The sequence below is a fragment of the Megascapheus bottae genome, chromosome 16 (genome assembly GCF_031878675.1).
Source record: "Megascapheus bottae isolate mThoBot1 chromosome 16, mThoBot2.hap1, whole genome shotgun sequence".
Taxonomy (NCBI): Eukaryota; Metazoa; Chordata; class Mammalia; order Rodentia; family Geomyidae; genus Megascapheus; species Megascapheus bottae.
This window is the reverse complement of record NC_143524.1, coordinates 1,126,666-1,146,159: the sequence shown is the minus strand read 5'-3', so window position 1 is coordinate 1,146,159 and position 19,494 is coordinate 1,126,666. Positions and strand designations below refer to the sequence as shown.

Sequence of the window (19,494 nt, the reverse complement as noted above, 5' to 3'; positions counted from 1 at the left end):
TAGAAGACAAGAGTTCTAACCCAGGCTTTGCCTGTGTTTGCTGATACCCTGAACATGTCCTCCACCAGGCCCCCTCTCCCACCTCCTCCACCACCCATGAGCTAGCTCTTCAACCTCCTGCCAAGAAACATCATGACCCACTTGCCGCAGGAATGACTTCCACTGCAGACATGGCCTGCCCACTCTGCAGTGGGGGTCCCCTCCCCCACCCCGTCCCCCTACACTCTCCCCCACCCCATCCCTGAGGGCTCCTACAGAGCCTCTAGTGGCTCCCATCTCCACCCCTTAAACACTGAATAAAGCTCTTCACCCAGCACCAGTTGGTGTGTCTGTCTATGGGGTGGGGGCAAAACTACATCCCTGGCCACTGCACTTGCTGACCCAGACAAGAGACTGTGGGTCTGGCCCCCTGGCTGGCCTGGCCAGCCCCTCCCTGAGCCACAGGGACTGCCCCCACGGGGCACAACCTTGACCCCCAGGGGTCTCCCAGGAAAGGGGGGTCTGTCCCCCTTGCTTCCACAAGCAGGCAGGGGGCGCCCAGTCACTCCAGCTGTGTTCCTGAGGAGGGCATATGGCTGGATGGGGTTCAAGCCTGGCTCTGGAACTCTGTATCGGGACAGCCCGTGACAAGGGGTCAGCATGGGAAGGAAGTGGAGACCAAGTTTCACTCAATACCGTGCTGGGATCAGAAGCACGGGGCATTGTGCCTGGGCTCCTCTGGCTCACTGTGTGTGAACCCCGAGAGCCCTGTGAACCCGATCAGCTTCCAGAGGGTCATCTGAGAGAACACACGCACCGCCTGTCGCCCTGAGCTTGGCTTACCTCACTTCACTACACTCGCCTTTAAAAGACATTTGTAGGTCTGTCTCTGGTGGTTCACAGCGATAATCCTAGCTACTCAGGAGGCTGAGATCTGTGGACTGTGGTTCGAAGTCATCCCAGGCAGGAGAAGTCTCTGCAGCTCTTATCTCAATTAACGACCCAAAAGCTGAAAGCAGAGCTGTGGCCGCAAGCGTTAGCTAATGTTGAGCCGAAAAGCTCAGGGACAGCGTTCAGAGCATGAGTTCAAGCCCCAAACCAAACAAGCAAAGTGAAGGAACAGCATGCAGATTCTGACTCTAGTACCAGCACGTGTGCACATGCTTGCTCGCTCGCTCGCTCTCTCTCTCTCTCTCTCTCTCTCTCTCTCTCTCCTTTCACACACACACACACACACACACACACACACACACACACACACACACACACGACAACCTGACAATGCTTATTAAGAATCACACTGAGGGCTGGGAGTTTGGCCTAGTGGTTAAAGTGCTTGCCTAGCATGCATGAAGACCGTGGTTCAATTCCTCGGTACCACATACATAGAAAAAAGCCAGAAGTGGTGCTGAGGCTCAAGTGGTAGAGCTCTAGCCTTGCGAGAAAAGTCCAAGGACAGTGCTCAGGCCCTGAGCTCAAGCCCAGGACTGGCAAAAAAAAAAAAGAAAAAGAAAAAGAAAGAAAGACAGACTCACACTGAACTAAAACAGACTTTCATCATTATTCTCTGAAAAATAAAGCATAAAGATATTTACAAAAGACTTATACTGTGCTAGGTACTGTGAGTCTCCTAGAGAACATGCATAGGTTATATGCAAACTCTAGGCTTTATTTTTATTTGGTGGTACTGGGGATGCAGCTCTGAGCTTTCTCCTAGGCAAGCACTGGACTACTCAAGCCGTGTCCCCAGCCCAGGAACTTGGGCATAGCTCTCTAACTCCTTCAGGCCTCCATAGACCTCTAACTCCTGTCTCAGGCTCCAAGGTTGATAAACCACCACACTTCACTGCACTAGGGTTTGCTGTTCCTGCTCTGTGTTATTTCTCTGAAATTTGAAACTCAACACATGCGCATTAGCATGAAAATTCCAACTCAGCGATACATAGGTCTGTATCCTTGGGGAAGTCTCCAAGCCCATGCCCCCTTTTTGGGAGGAAGGAGTCTTCTGACAAGTAAATCTCACGGAAGGCTGAATACCAAGCAGCTGCACTAGCATGACTGGACCCAGAACCTGTGCCCTGCACAAAGAGGTCTAGCAGTTCATATGCATTGAACGTCAGCCATTCCACAGATTCAAACTAATTCCTAACATCTCACATGCCAGCCAATAAACGCCCTGGTGACTAGAGATGAAGATGGCTGAAGCCACCGACCCTCGGAGGGCACTTAAAGTTGTCTTCCGGTGTCATCTGTGCTCGTCATCCCACACACCACACTTAAAGTTGTCTTCCGGTGTCATCTGTGCTCGTCATCCCACACACCACACTTAAAGTTGTCTTCCGGTGTCATCTGTGCTCATCATCCCACACACCACACTGGCTATGGTGATAAAATACACATTCCATCTTCACAGGGGGACCTACCCATCCAAACGCTTGAAGAACACGTGATATAGCTGGGCTGCAGCTCCCGAGCAGGGCGCCAGGCACTGTGTCCTCTCTTGGCCCCCCCACCCCTGATGGCCATGCACAAAGTGCCAAGATGCCATCTGCCTGAACCCCCACTTTGCTGAAGTGACCCCCAAAGCTACAGGAAGCAGTTCCCTCAGGGACAGCCAAGCCCCACCACTAGACAGAGCCAGTTTTAATTCCAAAGCAACTCTGAAGGCGGGTGGCTCACCCAGGCACTCACAGGGGAGCCGAACACCTGCAGAGGACAGCCCAACAATGTCCCCACCCCGGAGCAGGCAGCGTCCCTGACACAGGCAGCACTGACAGGACGCTCGGGGACCTGGCCACACCGCCCTGGCCATGCTGCTCTGAGAGGGGCCTTTCCGTGGGGACCTGGACTGACCACGCCACCCTGCATAGGGACTCTCCATGGGGACTCTCCATGAGTACCTGTCCACACCGCCCTGAGAAGGGGCTCTCCACGGGTACCTGGCCACACTGCCCTGAGAGGGGGCACTTCAGACAAGGGGTCCCAAAAGTTGGGGTTTATGGGTGAGTATGCAAGGTATTTGGGGCACAGGTAGGTATGGAAGTCCCAAAAGGGGACCTGCGGGGACATCTGAGACCAGAGGAGCCTCTAGAAGACCCAGCTTCCTCTCCCAGACAAGATGAGCTCTCCTGGGGCACCCCCAAGCCTGGCGTGCACCCCAGTTTCCAAATTTGGCCCTGAGACCAAGGCAGCACACACGGGTGAGTCAAAGGCAACCCAAGCACTGTAATAACAACAACAATGGCAATGATAATTCATATTTTAAAGAAAGAAGCAGGGAAAAACACAAAGCATCTGTTTGCACACCTGAGGTAGACACGTCATTAAATATTTTTCACTTAAAAGTCAGGTTGGGGCTAGACGTTCTCCCCTGAGAGTCGCTGCGGTTTCCTGCTTCAACAGTGCTTGAACGGAACCCGGCGCTCGACCCACCCACCCCCATCCCGGCCACCCGCTCGGGTGGCCCACCACCGCTACTTCTACGCCGCGCAGCTCCCGCGTCTCTCCCAGCCGCCACCATGACGACCGCATCCCCCTCGCAGGTGCACCAGAACTACCACCAGGTCTCGGAGGCCGCCATCAACCGCCAGACCAACCTGGAGCTCTAGGCCTCCTACGTCTACCTGTCCATGTCTTACTACTTTGACCGAGATGATGTGGCTTTGAAGAACTTTACCAGTCTCACGAGTAAAGAGAACACGTGGAGAAACGGATGAAGCTGCAGAATCAGCGCGGTGGCCTCATCTTCCTGCAGGATATCAAGAAACCAGACCGCGATGACTGGGAAAGCGGCTGAATGCAATGGAGTGTGCATTGCACTTGGAAAAAAGTGAGAATCAGTCACTACTGGAACTGCACAAACTGGCCACTGACAAGAATGACCCCCACTTGTGTGACTTCATTGAGACTCATTACCTGAGTGAGCAGGTGAAATCCATCAAAGAATTGGGTGACCACGTCACCAACTTGCACAAGATGGGAGCCCCTGAATCTGGCATGACAGAGTATCTCTTTGACAAGCACACTCTGGGAGACAGTGACGGGAGCTAAGCCTTCGGCTGATCCCCCAAAGCCACACTGACTTCTCCTCACCGAGGCAGTTGCATGCATGTTGGGGTTACCATTATCTTTTCTATAAGTTGTACCAGAACATCCTAAGTTCTTTTAATTTGTACCATTCCTTCAAATAAAGAAATATGGTACCTAATTTAAAAAAAAGTCAGATTGGGCCATGGAACCTCCAATCAGCACATAGGTCCCCACTTTTCCTTCTGCAAGCCAAGGGGTGGCCCTCCATCCCCCAGCGAGGGCCAGCGAGGGAGCTTGCGGACAGCACTGGGCAGCAGAGGGCGCCCCAGGACAGCTCGGCCGGCAGGGCTCCACCTGCCAAGGGTCCCACCAGGCCTGGTCAAGGCTGGCAGGGCCCAGCAGGAGGTCTGGGTTTGGAGCTTGTTGCAGCTCCACAGAAAAGCAGGACCCTTCTCCCTTTACACCTCCAGCCAGGACTGGCAGAGCTGACTGGATCTGGAGCACGAGCCCCAACATCAGGTGCCCAAGGAGGCCAGAGAAGGCTGAGGCTTCCAGAGAGCAAAGAGAAGGGGGGAGCGGATGACCTGGCATCGGGATGGGAGCTGCGAAGCAGGGGACCCTGGAAGGGCTTCTCTCTCCTTGGGGACCCCCGAAAGCCCCTCACCTAACTGTGGCAAGACCTAAGGTTTTAGGTGCTCATCCCCGAGGGCCACAGCATTCTGGTCAGCAGCACAGCCTGGAACGCAGCCCCAGGAGCGGCCAGGCCCCCACAGGGAGCTCCTGCACCACTCACAATTTTCAGAAGGGCCTCGGGCTGGTGAAGAACCTCGCTGGTCATAGCAGGCAGTCCTTGAGCCCCCTGCGGAGGCCGGCCACATTCCGCCCCACCCCTCCTGGAACCTCTGCCAGGGTCCCATGGGCTAATACTGAGCCTGGCTGGGACCCTGGACCCACACACCTGCTGGCAGGAGCAAAGCCAGCTCTCGCACTGCCCTCCCCGCCCCAACCATTCCCCAGTGGCTGACGGCTCTTCTAACCAGACAGCCTCCACTCCCACCAGGCCCAGGCCTGTGGGACTCTTCCTGCCCCCTGGGTCCTCACCCAGCTCTGCCACCAGCTAGCCCACGTCAAGGCTAGGTCTGAATTCTCCCCTTCCCCGCCCCTCCCAGTGCCCAGCCACTCTCTACTTTTCAAACATGGAGTGAGTGGAGACCCATCGAAGCCACCATTTCCCATTCATCTTGCTCTAGGCATGCACCCTCCTCCACCCAGGGCCTTCCGGGGACTCCAGCAGAGTTCACCTGCGGCAGGGAGGGAGTGAACCGTCAGTCCAGATCAACCCCAAACAGCCTGGATGCCCAGGGCTTTCTTCCTCCGGGGGCGGGGAGCCAGGGGTGCCTCCTCCTGAAGGCACTCCAGCAATGTGGGGAGGAAGCCACACAGGACCTGGATACCTGCCAGGCCCACAGCCCGGCATACAGTGTGGGAAGTGGGGGGGGAGGGGGCTGCAGTGCCTTGCCTGGAGCCTCCTGCTCCCCACGCTGCCGCCCTCTGCTCGGTACCTTCCACAGGAGCAGCCTGCCAGACTATGTGAGCCTGCTTCACTTCCTGCCGCCTTTCTTCAACCAGCAGGATCCCAGGCCCGTCCCTTCCCCAGGGACTTCATTCCTGGGGCCCAAAGCCCTAGACATAGGAGATTCCTGCTGGGTGGGGGCCGGACATGAAAGAGGGGCTGGCCCCACTGTCCCTGAAGCAGCCCATTTAGGGGCTGTCAGGATGTCTGTCAGGTGAGCCAGGCGGGCAGATCCCACCTACAACCCCAGCTACATGGGAGGTAAAGGCGGGAGGACCAAGAGTTCAGGGCCAGCTCAGGCAAACTCAGCACAACCCCGTCTCAAAAATAAAATACGAAAGCTGGACATCGGTGGCTCGCACCTATAATCCTAGTTACTCAGGAGGCTGAGATCTGAGGATCCAAGGTCAAAGCCAACCCAGGCAGGAAAGTCCAGGAGACTCTTCAAGTAACTACCAAAAAGTCAGAAGTGGAGCTGTGACTCAAGTGGTGGAGCACCAGCTCAGGGACGGCCTCCAGACCTACAGTTCAAGCCTCAGGACGGACACAAACATGAACTTTAAAAAAGCTGAGCACTGGTGGTTCGTGCCTACAGTCCTGTCCATTCAACAGACTGACATTTAAGGATCCTGGTTCAAAGCCAGCCCAGACAGAAAAGTGCTAAGATACTCATCTCCGCTTAGCCAACCACCAAGCCTAGATGTGCTGTGGCTCAGGTGGCTGCGCGCAGCCCTCAGGGGCAACGGGCAGACTCTGACAGTAAAACCCTAAATAAATACACATAAGAAAAAAACAAAACACGAGGGACAGAGCCTGAGAGCGTGGCCCGGGGAGGGCAGGGTCCTGGGGTGAACCCCACGGGAGGACCACGGCGCCCCTAGCTGGCCGCCCTGCCGCGGCCTTCTGAGTCCCGGGGCCTGCGCTCCGCTCCCGCAGCGGCCGCGGCTCGGGCGCCCGCGGGCCGGGGTCTGCGCTCCGCTCCCGCAGCGGCCGCGGCTCGGGCGCCCGCGGGCCGGGGTCTGCGCTCCGCTCCCGCAGCGGCCGACGTCGGGGCCGCGGCGTGGGCTCTGGCACACGCGCATACGCGCGCGCACGGCAGCCGAGTTCCCGCGGACCGGGAGGCCCGGGCGCCCTCCGGCAGGGTCGGGGCCGGGCGGCCGCGCCAGGTAGGGCGGTGCGCACGCTCCCCACCGCGCCGGCACGCGCGAACAAAGGCCGGGGAGAGGCGGCCGGGGAGGGCGCGGGGCGCGGGCGCGGGGCCGGCCGCGGGTCGCCGCCCCGCGTGCCCGCGAGGCCTCCGGGTCCCCGGAGTCCCGGGCCCGGGAGGCTTCCCGGAGCGAGGGGCGGCCCCGACCGGGCACCCGGTCGCCGCGAGGCCCCTTTAAGGGCCGGTGCCGGCGGAGGGCGGAGGGCGGAGGGCGGAGGGCGGCGGTGGCCGGCGCGGCCGGCGCCTCCGATCCGCACCCGGGGCCCGGATTCGCTGACGTCACCCGCCCCGAGCCGCGCGCGCTGATTGGCTGCAGGTGACGTCAGGGGCTTTTTCGCCGGGCATGACCTCATCCCCGCCGGCGGCCCCGCCCTCCGCCCCGGCCTGTCACTCCGGGCGCCCGCGGCGGCCGAGCCGGCTCCGCGGCCCCCGCCCCACCCGGACGCCGGACGCCGAGCCGGAGCCGGGCCGGAGCTGCCGGCCGCGCCCGCCGAGCCGCGGGCTGGGATGCGCGCCGCGAGCGCGCGTGCCCGACCGCCGTGCGCGCTCCCGGGCCCCAGCGAGCGCTCCCCGCGGCGGCGGCGGCGGTGGCGGCGGCGGCGGCGGCGGAGGCGACGCGGCCCGAGCGCGCCCCCCGCCCCTGCCCCGGCTGCGCGGGCCCCCGGCCGGCCCATGGGCGGCGCGGCCGAGCGGGCGCCCTGAGCCCGGCGCGGGTCCCCGGTGCGCCCCGCGGCGGGCGAGAGCCAGGTGAGCGGGGCGCGTGCCGGGAGGGGCGCGGGGCGCCGGCGCGCGGTGGCGGCGCCCGCCCGCCGCGGGCCGGGTCATCTGGGTGGGCCGGGCCGGGCCCCAGCGGGGGCCGCGTCGGAGGCGCCCGGACGCGCGGGGCCCGCGGGGTGGGCCCGGGGCGGGCCCGGCTGGCCGGCCGGCCTCTGCGGAATGAGCCGGCCCGCGGTGCCCGGGGAGGGGCCCTCCGCGGGGGTGGAGTGGCCTCGGCGGGGTGCCGGCCCGGCGCGCGGCGGGTGGGGTCGGGACGGGCCTTCGCCGGCCGAGGCGGACGCCGTCCTCCGGCGGAGCCGCGCTGCTGTCCTGGCGGTGCCTGGACGGGGAGGGCGGAGGGCGGCATCCGCAGAGCTCGCGGCCGCGGTGGTGCGGGGCAGCCTCGGCGGGCTCGCCCGGGACCTGAGACGCCCCGAGACCGGCTTGTCCCGGGGTAGCTGGTGGGGTGAGCGTAGCCTGCGGGCCCGGCCTGGCCCCCAGGGCAGAGTCCTTCCAAAGGCGCCATGGACCGGCGGGTCACAGGGCCAGAAGCTGTACGTTGTTCTCTTGGGTTAACTGAAATGCCTCCTGCTGCCCCGGGCCTGGGCACCCCGCGGGAGGAGCAGCGCGCAGGTGCTGGGCTCCCCCTGCCCGCCGCTGCCGGGGCGGCTCCCAGGTCCCAGGCCCCTCCCGGAGCAGAGGCCTGTGTGCAGGCCCGGGGGCATGGACTCTTGAGCACACCCTTCCTCTTGGGCTGGTGTGGTGATGTCTTGGTCTAGTAGTTTCAGCTAGACAGGTGCCCCCAGGGGCATCTGCAGGTCCGGAGGGGCCCAAGTGTGCCGAGGTCCACAGAGAAAGCAGGGAATGAGGTCGAGTCTCCAGCAAGAAGAAAAAGGTGGCTAATGTCCAGCCCCTAGGACTACGTGGTCCAAGAGCACCTCTGCCTGGACCTCCCAGGACAGTGTCCTGTAGAAGCCCCTGGCTGGCCAGTGCACTCTGTGGGGCAGTGACCAGCTGAAGCTCCACAGAGCAGTGAGACCAGAACCGCTGGTGGGGACGGAGGGAGGCCTCTGGCCTCTGCTCTCAAGACCCTCCCCCCGGGCACAAGCCACATCCATTCCTCCTCCAGCTGGGTCAGCTCTGCTTGGCCCCACCACTGGCCTACTACGGCCGGTGATGTCCTGCCCCCCCCACCCAGCGGCAAGGGCGTGGGAAGCTGGGTGAGACTGGACACCTGTGTACACTCTCAGGCCCTGCCATCCAGAGCCACCTCTGCCATGGCCCCTTCCTAGCTGGCCTCCAGAGGTGCTGCTGCATAGCAGTGAGTATGAGCAGGGGTGGAAGCGCCATGACAAGGGACACAGTCTTGTGTCCTCCCCTGGCCGGTGATCCGGAGGCCGTGTGTGGGGCTGGTGGGTTCCTGTCACCAGGAGCTGAGCAGACTACCGCCGGACTCAGGCAGCCGCCGGCCACATATGTGTCCCGGGATACAAGTGTGCTGTGCGGGAGACCGAGTGTGAGAGGAGGTCTAAGAGCTGGTGCCTGTGGCACAAGTGTGCAGACCTGGGGAAGTGCCATATGCTGAGTGTGAGCACACTGGGGCACCACAGTTATGGTGTCGTGGCGGAGCTGCTCTCCTGTGCTGCATGTATGTGCACACACGTGTGCGTGAGTGGCTGCACACAGAGCAGGTAGTTGTTTGGGAAGGAAGGAGTACCCATCAATGGGCAAAGCCATGTGAGCCTGCACATGCGGAGAGCTGCTGCCCGTCCAGCCCTGTGGTAGCCATGGGTCCTTGCAGTGGGGCTGCCTGGCCTCCCACTTGGGGCTTGAGAGCTGCCATCTCCTGGGCTGAAAGGCATTTGGTGAGGGTCTAGGGCTCTGCCTGGACAGCCTGCCTCCCCGCCCAGGCTTCCTCCCATTCTGCTGGGAGTCACTGCCATTCTCCCCCAGGACTTGCTCAGATTCCTCAGGGCTTGCTGCAGCCCCACTGACCCGTTTAAGGCTGACTTGACACCTCTGTGTCCCCGCAGGCCCTGTGGGTGAGGGTGTACCCAAGAGGCCAGGGCCGAGGCCTCCTGCCTTGTCTTGTGGAGGACACTGCAGTGCGGGAAAGGAGTGGGAGCTGGGAATTCAGGCCAGGCATGCCAGGGCTGTGGGCAGAGCTGGGCTGCACCCCCAGCCTGGGATGGGCCTGCCCCAGCTGTGGGCACCTGCTGTGGGGAGTGGGAGCCAGCGGGGAGGGGCCACCTGCCCGCTCTGCCCAGGAGCAGCCGCCCGTTGCCTGGCACCTCTGCTGTTGCCATGGCAATGACGGAGGTGCTAACTTGCTAATGAGTCCCCTCGGCTACAAATAACAATACTACCCTGGTTAATGGGGCCCAGCTACTTGCTCCAGGGTTTCCTGGCAGGCAGCGGTGGGGACCAGGTGCCACGCCTGTGATCCAGTCTGCCCATCCTTCCGTGCCCTGCGCCCACCCTTTGGCACAAGTGCCCTGCCAGTTCTTCCCCGTGGGTTTCGGCCTCTCCCTGCACTGCACGGCCTCCTTGGTGCAGAGGGGGGGGGTATTGTCTCCCAACTGGAATCCTCCAGCTTCCCTTGGGGCAGCTCAAGGGCAGGCAGCTCTGAGACAAGGCAGTAGCTGAGAAGCCCCATGCCCAAGCCATGGGGCTGCCCTGCCTGGAGCCCACTACTAAGTAGAGGCAACTCCAACCACCCTCTGCCAGGGTCCAGGCTCGGGGTTTAGGGAGCCGTTCCATGAGTGGGGAGGGCAGGTCTGCCCGAAGAGGGCCGGCTGGGGGCGAGCTCCGCACCCTGCCTCCCCAGGGGCTGGGTGGGAAAGATGCCAAGGCCAGCAGGGCGGAGGGTCTGGGAAGTGTGAGAACAGGCACACCTAGGGCCCAGGGGAAGGACCCCTGGCCAGTCTGAGGCTGCCCTCCTGGAGAGGACCTGGCGCCAGAACCCAGACAATGCAGAGGCTGGATGGGGTCTCTCCCGGGTACTGTTACACAGGATGAGGGGCGTGTGTGTGTTTCTGTGCACAAGCACACTTACCCATTCTGAGGCTTGAACTCAGGGCTGGAAATTGTCCTTTAACTTTTTCACTCAAGGCTGGCCCTCTACCACTGAGCTGCAGCTCCACTTCTGGGTTTTGGTGGTTAATTAGAGATGAGCCTCTCATGGACTTCTCCGACTGGGCTAGCTCCAAACTGAAATCCTCAGCTCTCAGCTGCCTGAGTAGCCAGGGTTATAGAGGCATGAGTACCTGTGCCCGCTGGGATGAAACCTTCATTTGCCCTGGAGGGAGGGCCAGGAGTGCAGGTTGAGGGTCCAGCGTGGGGCCAGCTGGGACCCAGGGCCCACCGCACTCCTGATCATCTTCCTCTCCCTCAGGTCTGGTGCCATGCACTAGGGCACCCCACACACCACAAGGCTGCGTCCTGCTCGCCTCAGGAGTCCCCCTGCCCCCCGCCCCACCATGGCCGGGGACCGGCTCCCACGGAAGGTGATGGATGCCAAGAAGCTGGCTAGCCTGCTGCGGGGCGGGCCCGGGGGTCCTCTGGTCATCGACAGCCGCTCCTTCGTGGAGTACAACAGCTGGCACGTGCTGAGCTCTGTCAATATCTGCTGCTCAAAGCTGGTGAAACGGCGGCTGCAGCAGGGCAAAGTGAGCATCGCAGAGCTCATACAACCAGCTGTGCGCAGCCAGGTACCTGCCCCCCCACACCCCACCATCTCCGGAGCCCACAGAGGAGCCCTCCTCGGTGTCACCCCTGGGGAGGGGGGTACTGGGGACCTCCCCACACACTGCCACTCAGCCCGCTCTTTGTCTTCAGCTCAGGAAAAGCAGGGCCAGGGTAGTGCGCCCAAGCCCAAAGGGAGGAACCGTGAGTGGGTGCGGAGATGCAAAGACAACGAGCAGGGTCTGTAGAGGGCCAATTACCCGTGAGGGGCCCCGGGCCAGCGCTCCCCTCCCTCACCCTCTTAGGGGAGGAGGAGCAGGCCCATCAGTAGCAGGGGGTTGGGGGAGGGGCCAGACCCAGCCCCGCACACCACCCACACTGGTGCTGGAGAGGACCCAGGTGGGACAGCCCCTGGTCAGGAATCCCCCACTCCAAGGACAGAGCCAGTCCCCTGCAGTTCCAATGAGGAAGGGAATCCAGCGATTAATCACCCCCCTCCCCCCGGGCAGCTCTGGCCAGGCTCTGATCCTATTGGCTGCCGATGACATCATCCAGCCCAGGGTTGGCAGCTCAGCTGGTTTAAAGGCTGAGTGTGCTTGGGGGCGGGGACGTCAGCCTGTCTGAGCCAAAAACCCCTCCACATCTGGCCCCCGAGGCTGGCACAGTGAGGAAGAAGGGTAAGGGGAACCCCGCTCCACCTTCCATCAGCGTGTCCTAACTTGAAAAGGGGCGGGGGAGGGGAGTCCCGCAGCCTCGGTTTCACTATCAGCGGTTGGAGGGAGCAGAGAGAAGACAGCAAGCTGGCTCAGCATCAGCTCCGCTGAGCCCAGACCCAAACAAAGGCAGCGGCATGGGGAGGGGTGCCACAATGGGCAGCCTCTCACCTCTCTCCTCACCATGTGAGTGCAGCCTCCCGCCAGCCCCTCCTCCCTGCCCCTGCCTCACTCCGTGGCTTGTTTTGTTTACACCTGTCCAGATAAGCATACCAGCGCACCTGGGCAGGTGCCATGCACAAGGCATGTGTCAGGGCACCTGCCCTTCCCGCCAGCTGGGCGGCAGTGGCTCCCCCCTCTTGCCCTCCCACGTTTTGCTCTTCCCGGAGGCAGCAGGCAGTGGTTGGGCAGAGAGCACTTGACAAGTGCCTCCAGCAGTCTGATCTTGGTCCCCTTGGCCTTCAGGTGGAGACCACGGAACCACAGGACGTGGTGGTCTATGACCAGAGCACGCGGGACGCCAGTGTGCTGGCAGCAGACAGCTTCCTGTCTATCCTGCTCAGCAAGCTAGACGGCTGCTTCGACAGTGTGGCCATCCTGACAGGTGAGCTCTGGGGCCAGGCCGGGACTGCCTGGATGCCCCCTCTCCATCCACTTGCCTCGGGCTGGGGCATCAGGAGGCTGGCACCTGCTGAGGCCAGGGGGTGAGGGGATCTTGGTACCACCAGCTGACCACCCACTACAGTACGGGCCCATGCCTACTGCCAGCTGGTGAAGGGGTGGACAAGAGGAAGCTCCCACGGCCAGCTCACAGTAGGGAGGGAGCAAGGGCCGCAGGCAGGGTGGCGGCTCTGCGGGGAGAGTCCCTCAGTCCCTGCCATGGTCTTGGTAAGAGGGCAAAGGCAGAGATCCCACTTTCCAGGAACCCCAGTCTGTGCCAGCTCCACCCCAGCTGGCCTCCAAGTGGAGGCTGGGAAGCCCCTCCCCCTCACACACTCACCACCCACAGGCAGTGCTGTCAGGCTTTCTGGGGACCCCCTCCTGGGGAGGTAGCCAGTGGTGGGACCCCGGTAGAGCCGCCCTGTGTCCCCAGCCCCAGGCAGGGTCTCTGTGGACACTCCTGCCATCCAGCCTGTGCAAGCCACAGGCCATGGCAGGCAGGCAGGGTGGAGCCGTGGACACAACATCCCCTGCCATCCAGAGGACTGTCCAGGACAGCCCCCTAGTCCTGCTCCGAGGTGGGCCCCGCCCCTGCTCCCCGCTGGCCCTGCCTTGACCTGTGTGAAGGAAGGAAGCCCACTCTGGGGAGTCGTTTTCCGGGATCACCTGCCAGGCCAGGGGTAGCCTTTCCTTAGAAGAATGCCGGGGGTGGGTGGCCTCTCACGGGGGGAGGGAGTGGAAGCCGGTGCCGCCAGGACCCTCAAGGCGGGTGGCAGAGGGTTCCTGCCACCAGGACCCTGGCCCAGCCCCCTCCCCTCAGGGCAGGTGGCAGAGGGTGGGCCTCTGCAAGGAAGACTCTCACCTAGGACCCGAGGCAGCCCAGCCCAGCTTGCGCTCCAGGGACCAGTGAGCCTACGGTCACTGGGGCTGGCATTATCCCCATCGTTCCTCTGGACAGAACCGCTTTTCTTCCAAAGCTGGGGCTAAACTCCCCCGATCTGCCATTTCCTCCCGTCCCCACAGTCCCCCAGCCGAGCCGCCTCTGAGGCTGTGGGAACCTGCCCAGCAGACACACCGGTGAGGGGCAGTGGGTTTACACTGCAATCCATGGTGTGAGCTGGGCATGAAGGTGAGGGTGCCCACCCCTCTGTCCTCAGTGTCCTCTGGATCCTGGCACCTCTTCTATAGACAGGACGGGAGAGACCCTGGGGATGGCCGGGCCTGGGCCTGTCTTCACCCCACCCCTAGGAGACAGGGAGGGACAGAGCTTGAAGCTGTCTCCTGTACTGGGTGCTCTGGCTGAGTCTAGAACCTGGAGCCTGTGTGCCAGGGAAGCTTGTCACCTACAAGTAAGGATGGCCCTGTCCAGCTCCAGGAGCTGAAGGCCACGGGGTGAGCACTGCCCAGTCTCCCATCAGACTCAGCCCTGCCCCAGCCAGGCGAGACATGGCCTTCTTCCTCCTCCTGGCTCCATGTCCGCTGGCTGCTCGGGGCCTCCCGTCAGTGTTGTACGACAGCAAGGATGAGGAAAGAAGAAAGACAGAAGTATGCCAGGCCTGTGGGCACAGACCTACGAGGGGCTAGCTCTCGTCTCCTGGCTCCCGGAGGGGCTTCTTCTCCAGCCTGGGCACAGGACTTGGGTGTGCACGGAAGGTGGCAGGGCAGGCACGCCTGCTCTATGCCAGCTCTCCCTGCCATTCTGTCATCTCTCGCTGGATGGAGTGGACCCATGCCTGGACCACAAATACCCCTGCAGGCCATGCTGATTCCAGTGGGTGATGACATGCCCCGGGGAGGCGTGCCCCTGGGAGGGCTTCCTGCCCGGCCTGGCTCAGGAGACCAGGCCTGGGACTCCCCGCCAGCTGGAGACAGGGAGCATTGCATCAGCATGGGGAGGAGGCAGAAATCCTGACAGCCCCAGGCCGGAGTGGCGCAGGGGCTGAGTCAGCTCCACTTGAGCCTCGGTTGCCGAGGTTGCCTGCCACCCTGGCTACCTTTACAGGCATCACAGTGGCGTCCCCCGGCCCGCCCCAACTTCCCACAAGGAAGAATGTGGGCACAGGCACAAGCTATAAATGGGCAACAGCACGTGCCCGCCCCCTCCCTCCCCCGGCCTGGAGTGATGGCCTGCCAGAAGTAGTTCAGGTGCTCAGGCCAGAGGCTCACTGCCAGCTAGGCCCAGGGTCAACAGGGCACAGGTGAGCCACAGTGTCCTGACCTCAGTCCTCCATCAGCCGGCCAGCTGTCTGACCTGCCTCTGCGTCTCCTACAGGGGGCTTTGCCACCTTCTCCTCCTGCTTCCCCAGCCTCTGCGAGGGCAAGCCTGCTGCTCTGCCATCCATGAGCCTCTCCCAGCCCTGCCTGCCTGTCCCGAGTGTGGGCTTGACCCGAATCCTGCCTCACCTCTACCTGGGCTCTCAGAAAGATGTGCTGAACAAGGTGTGTGCATGATGGGCTGGGGTAGTGGGTGCCAGTTAAGTCCCAGAAAAAGACAAGGGCTGGGGCTCAGGACCTGGAGCCTGGGGTGGCAGGGAAGAGGGCAGTACATGAGACGAGTGGGGAGGCATTAGGTGGGGCAGAGAAGACCCTGGGCCCCACTCCAGCCAGGCTCAGCGGAGGGGCCCGGAGGGCAGGTGGAGAAGCAGGCTTCTAGGCCCTTCCACTGTGGGCTGGCCTGCATGCTGGGTGTGGGGGCGGGGCCAGGAGGGCGGGTAGAGAATCAGGCTTCCAGCGCCTTCCACAGCAGGCCCGGTCTGCATGCCAGACTGCTGCTGTCACTAGGCCCCTGGCCAACTCTGAAAGAATCCTGGGTTTTAAAAATGGTGATGAGGGAAAAGGGTGGCGCCGACACTGCCACTGGCCAGGGACGCTGCCCCAGGCTACGGTGGAGCTTGAAGAAGAGGCCAGCCCCTGCAGGTCCTGGGCCCATGGCCCAGCGGGGAGCGGCTGCTGGGCTCAGTCCCTTCCGCACAGACTCTAGAGTATCCCAAGATTCTGAGTCTCTTCAGGCTGCAAAATAGAAGCCCCCACTTCCTCTCCCTTCTCTGCCACCCACCTCCGCCCTGTCCCGCCCTCCCTCCAGGATCTGATGACCCGGAATGGAATAAGCTACGTCCTCAACGCCAGCAACTCCTGCCCCAAGCCGGACTTCATCTGCGAGAGCCGCTTCATGCGCATCCCCATCAATGACAACTACTGTGAAAAGCTGCTGCCCTGGCTGGACAAGTCCATCGAGTTCATCGGTGAGGCGGAGGACGGGGAGGCGGGCAGGCAGGGCACCTGCTCCAGGCAGGCTGGCCTGAGAAGTGCTGGGGACGGTTGGCAGGAGGGCGGGCGGGGCACCTTCCCAGCGTCAGGTGGGGACATGATGCGGTCCTGGCCCTCACCCAGCGCTCGCCCCCAGATAAAGCCAAGCTGTCCAGCTGTCAAGTCATCGTCCACTGTCTGGCTGGCATCTCCCGCTCCGCCACTATCGCCATTGCCTACATCATGAAGACGATGGGCATGTCCTCGGACGACGCCTACAGGTGCCCCCCAACCCCCCCATGGGAATACCCCAGCCCCGCGGTGCCCCTCGGGACGAGGGCTGCCTGTGTGAGGACGCAGGCAGGGCTATGAGGGAGGGCCAGAGGGTGGCCGGGCATGGCTGGGCTAACGGCTGGGCCTCCCCTCCCCAGGTTCGTGAAGGACCGGCGGCCCTCCATCTCCCCCAACTTCAACTTCCTGGGTCAGCTGCTGGAGTATGAGCGCAGCCTGAAGCTGCTGGCTGTCCTACAGGGCGACCCTGAGCCCCTCCCAGGACCTGCTGCCGGGGTCCCGCTGCCCCCCCTGCCCCCATCTACCTCAGAGAGAGCTGCCACTGGGAGCGCCTCGGCAGCCGGGGCGGCGCCCGAGGGCGGCGGGGAGGCAGCCGTCGGCCCCCCGGCCACCAGTGTGCTGCAGCAGGGCCTGCGCAGCCTGCACCTCTCCGCAGACCGCCTGCAGGACACCAACCGCCTCAAGCGCTCCTTCTCCCTGGACATCAAGTCGGCCTACGCCCCGAGCGGGCAGCCAGACTGCCCGGGGCTGCCTGACCCTGGCGAGGCCCCGAAGCTCTGCAAGTTGGACAGCCCGTCGGGAGGCGCGGCCGGCCTGCCCTCCCCAAGCCCGGCGGACAGCCCCAGCCCCAGCCCCGATGGGGCTCCAGAAGCCCGTCCTCGGCCCCGCCGGCGTCCCCGGCCCCCGGCCAGCTCCCCGGCGCGCTCCCCGGCACGCGGCCTGAACTTCGGGGACGCGGCCAGGCAGACCCCGCGACACGGCCTCTCTGCCCTGTCGGCACCAGGGCTGCCGGGCCCCGGCCAGCCGTCCAGCCCCGGGGCCTGGGCGCCTCCGCTAGACTCCCCAGGCACGCCATCCCCCGACGGGCCCTGGTGCTTCAGCCCCGAGGGCGCTCAGGGCACGGGGGGCGCCCGGTTCCTGGCCTTCGGCCGGGTGGGCCTCCCCGGGCCCGGGAGTGGCGGCGGCAGCGACCTGCGGCGGCGCGAGGCCCGGGCAGAGCCCCGGGATGTGCGGACCGGCTGGGCCGAGGAGCCGGGCCCCGAGGCGCCGTTCAAGAGGCGAAGCTGCCAGATGGAGTTCGAAGAGGGCATGGTGGAGGGGCGAGCGCGGGGCGAGGAGCTGGCAGCCCTGGGCAAGCAGGCCAGCTTCTCGGGCAGCGTGGAGGTCATCGAGGTGTCATGACGTCACCCCGAGCCCTGTGCGTCACGCGAAGAAAGGTAAATGGTTTTACCACAGTTTTTATGGAGAAGTAAATATTTTGATTTTTTTAATTTATTTAAGCTCTTCATTCTGGCCGTGATTTGGCAACTGTGCGGGGCAGTTCTCAAGCTCTGTTTTTACTGTCTGGTATTTAAACTGACATACACATGTCTAAGCAATATGAGGCCACCTTCAGTCCCAAGCTGGGGGTCCCGGCTCGGGCCCTGCTTGCCTCTTCCGGGGAACATTACTGACGTTCAAAGAGCTGCCCAGCTTTCCTGCACTTTTTACAGAAGATGAAGGGGAAAAGAGAACATTTTTAAAAAGAAAGAAAGAAAACCTTTGCCACAACTGAGCCGCAAAACCTCCCTTCCCCCTCTTCCTCCTCACCTCTCCCCTCTTCTCACTCTCCTGTCTTGGGCTCTGTACCAAAGCCATAGGTAGGGTGAGTGGCCCGGCCATGCTGCTGGAGTCCCCGCTGGCCCCCTCCTGGAGCCTAGGGGTCACGCCTTGCTGTCCTTCACCCCAGAGCTGTGCCCTGGCAGAGGTGGGCAGACAGCAGCCGGATGGGGGCCAGGCAGAATCGGGTGACGGGGCCCCAGGGCAGGGGTAGGGCAGAAGGACCCCCGCTCCTGCCTGAGACAGGTCCAGTTCTTCAGAATGGCCCAGAGAGGCCGTTCAGAGGAGGCGACAAGAGCCCCCTACAGCCCCTGCCCACATGAAGCACAGGGAAAGCTTGCTTGGCCAGAGAGTGAGGCAGGCAGAGCAAGACTAGCTAGTGCCAACTCCGTGGGCCCAGGAGTGAGGGGCTGGAGACCAGCCCCAGCCCCAGGGCGGGACGTGGAATCCAGTGGCACACGTGAAGATCAGGGTCTTCACGGGCAGGCCTGCCTCGCATAGGGAGTTAGTTAGACCCCTACCTGGCTTAGGAGACCTGCTTGAGGCAGAGGAGGACTGTGGAAGCATGTGCTGGAGACGCCCCCTGGTCTGTCCCATCCTCACAGGCACCTCTGTGTGTCCTTTCCCGAGTGTACTCCTGAGTCTTCAAGGGAATCTGCCAGCCCCTAGCCCAGGTGGCATTTTGGGGCCAGCAGGACCAATCCGGGAGGGAAAGCAGGAAGGAAGCCCCAGCCACCCCTGTTTTCCAGGCCCGAAGGGCCGTGGGGGCTGGGTGCTTTGGGGTGGAATAGAGTTCCTGCTCCCCAAATGTCTTAGATTCTAGGAATGGGGGGATGTGAGGGGCGTGGTGGCAGGACTGAGCCCAGGAGCAGGCCTGGGGTGGCTCCGCCCGCACCCTACCACCTCCTCACTGTGCCCTTCTGTTTGTTCTTCTTTTGACCCACAGCCTTGTGTTCCTGTCACCCCTTCTTAAGCAAAAGTCCTGTTCCAACCCCCTTTGTCCTGCCCGCCTTGTTCCTTGAGAAAATAAGCTATCATTGTTGTATTTGCAATCTATGGATTAGAGGTTTAAGTATTTATTATTATTGGTTAATTATTATTATTAATTATGTAAATTTGCCTCCTGTCTCTTACGTTGGGTTTCTGAGGTGACCGTGGGTGTGGAGGATGCACTGGCCAACCCCTCCTCACCCTTTACCCTCTGCTGTCCAGGAGACAGTGCCCGGGGACCACTGGTTGGGCCCCAAGACTCTGGGGTGGGTCACATGACCCCTCCCCTGTCCTTGTTGAAGCATGACTTCTGTCTTGAGCACATGGGGCTCTTCCCACACTGGTCACCCCAAAATGAACAGCCAAAACAGGTGAGAAAGTCCAGGCTCAGCTGCCACCACTTCCTGTGTGCAGAGGGAGGTGTGGTATGAGACTTCCCTGGTGGCGTTCTACTCACTCTCCTGAGTATGGAGGGCTGGGTGAGCCCTCTCCAAGCCTTTCCAGCCCCTCCCACCCCTTCTGCCTGGCCACTGCCCGGCACTGGGGTTGCCCAGAATGGACCTGGCCCCTCCTGTTATTTGCTGGAAAGTCCAGCGAAGGAGAAATGGCTGGTCCCCTGTCCAAGGCTCCTGGTCCCTGAGGACTGGGGTGCTGGCCCACCCACCCCCTCAGAACCCCATCCCCAGCGAGCCCAGCTGCACTTTCCTGTTCCCTCCTTTTGTATTTGGAGACAATGTGTTGTAATAAATCCTCAGACAGATGTTTTC

At 62.4% G+C, this 19,494-nt stretch overlaps 1 protein-coding gene and 1 pseudogene across 1 annotated transcript; both read left to right on the top strand.

Moving 5' to 3' along the window:
- The first annotated feature begins 3,467 nt into the window (after nucleotides 1–3,467).
- LOC150052215 (ferritin heavy chain pseudogene) lies at nucleotides 3,468–4,029 on the top strand (annotated as a pseudogene).
- A 3,419-nt stretch (nucleotides 4,030–7,448) lies between these two features.
- Dusp8 (dual specificity phosphatase 8) lies at nucleotides 7,449–19,494 on the top strand. Its single transcript, XM_090347134.1, has 7 exons — nucleotides 7,449–7,535; nucleotides 10,939–11,254; nucleotides 12,407–12,545; nucleotides 14,874–15,040; nucleotides 15,684–15,843; nucleotides 16,005–16,128; nucleotides 16,279–19,494. The coding sequence occupies exons 2-7, from the start codon at nucleotides 11,024–11,026 to the stop codon at nucleotides 17,318–17,320; spliced, it is 1,863 nt and encodes a 620-aa protein (XP_090203260.1). The 5' UTR covers nucleotides 7,449–7,535; nucleotides 10,939–11,023; the 3' UTR covers nucleotides 17,321–19,494.

Coding starts and splice junctions, on each gene's coding strand:
- Dusp8 (XM_090347134.1), top strand. CDS start 11,024: ATGGCCGGGGACCGGCTCCCACGGAAGGTGATGGATGCCAAGAAGCTG. Junction 11,255..12,406: donor AACCAGCTGTGCGCAGCCAG/GTACCTGCCCCC, acceptor CTTGGCCTTCAG/GTGGAGACCACGGAACCACA. Junction 12,546..14,873: donor CAGTGTGGCCATCCTGACAG/GTGAGCTCTGGG, acceptor CGTCTCCTACAG/GGGGCTTTGCCACCTTCTCC.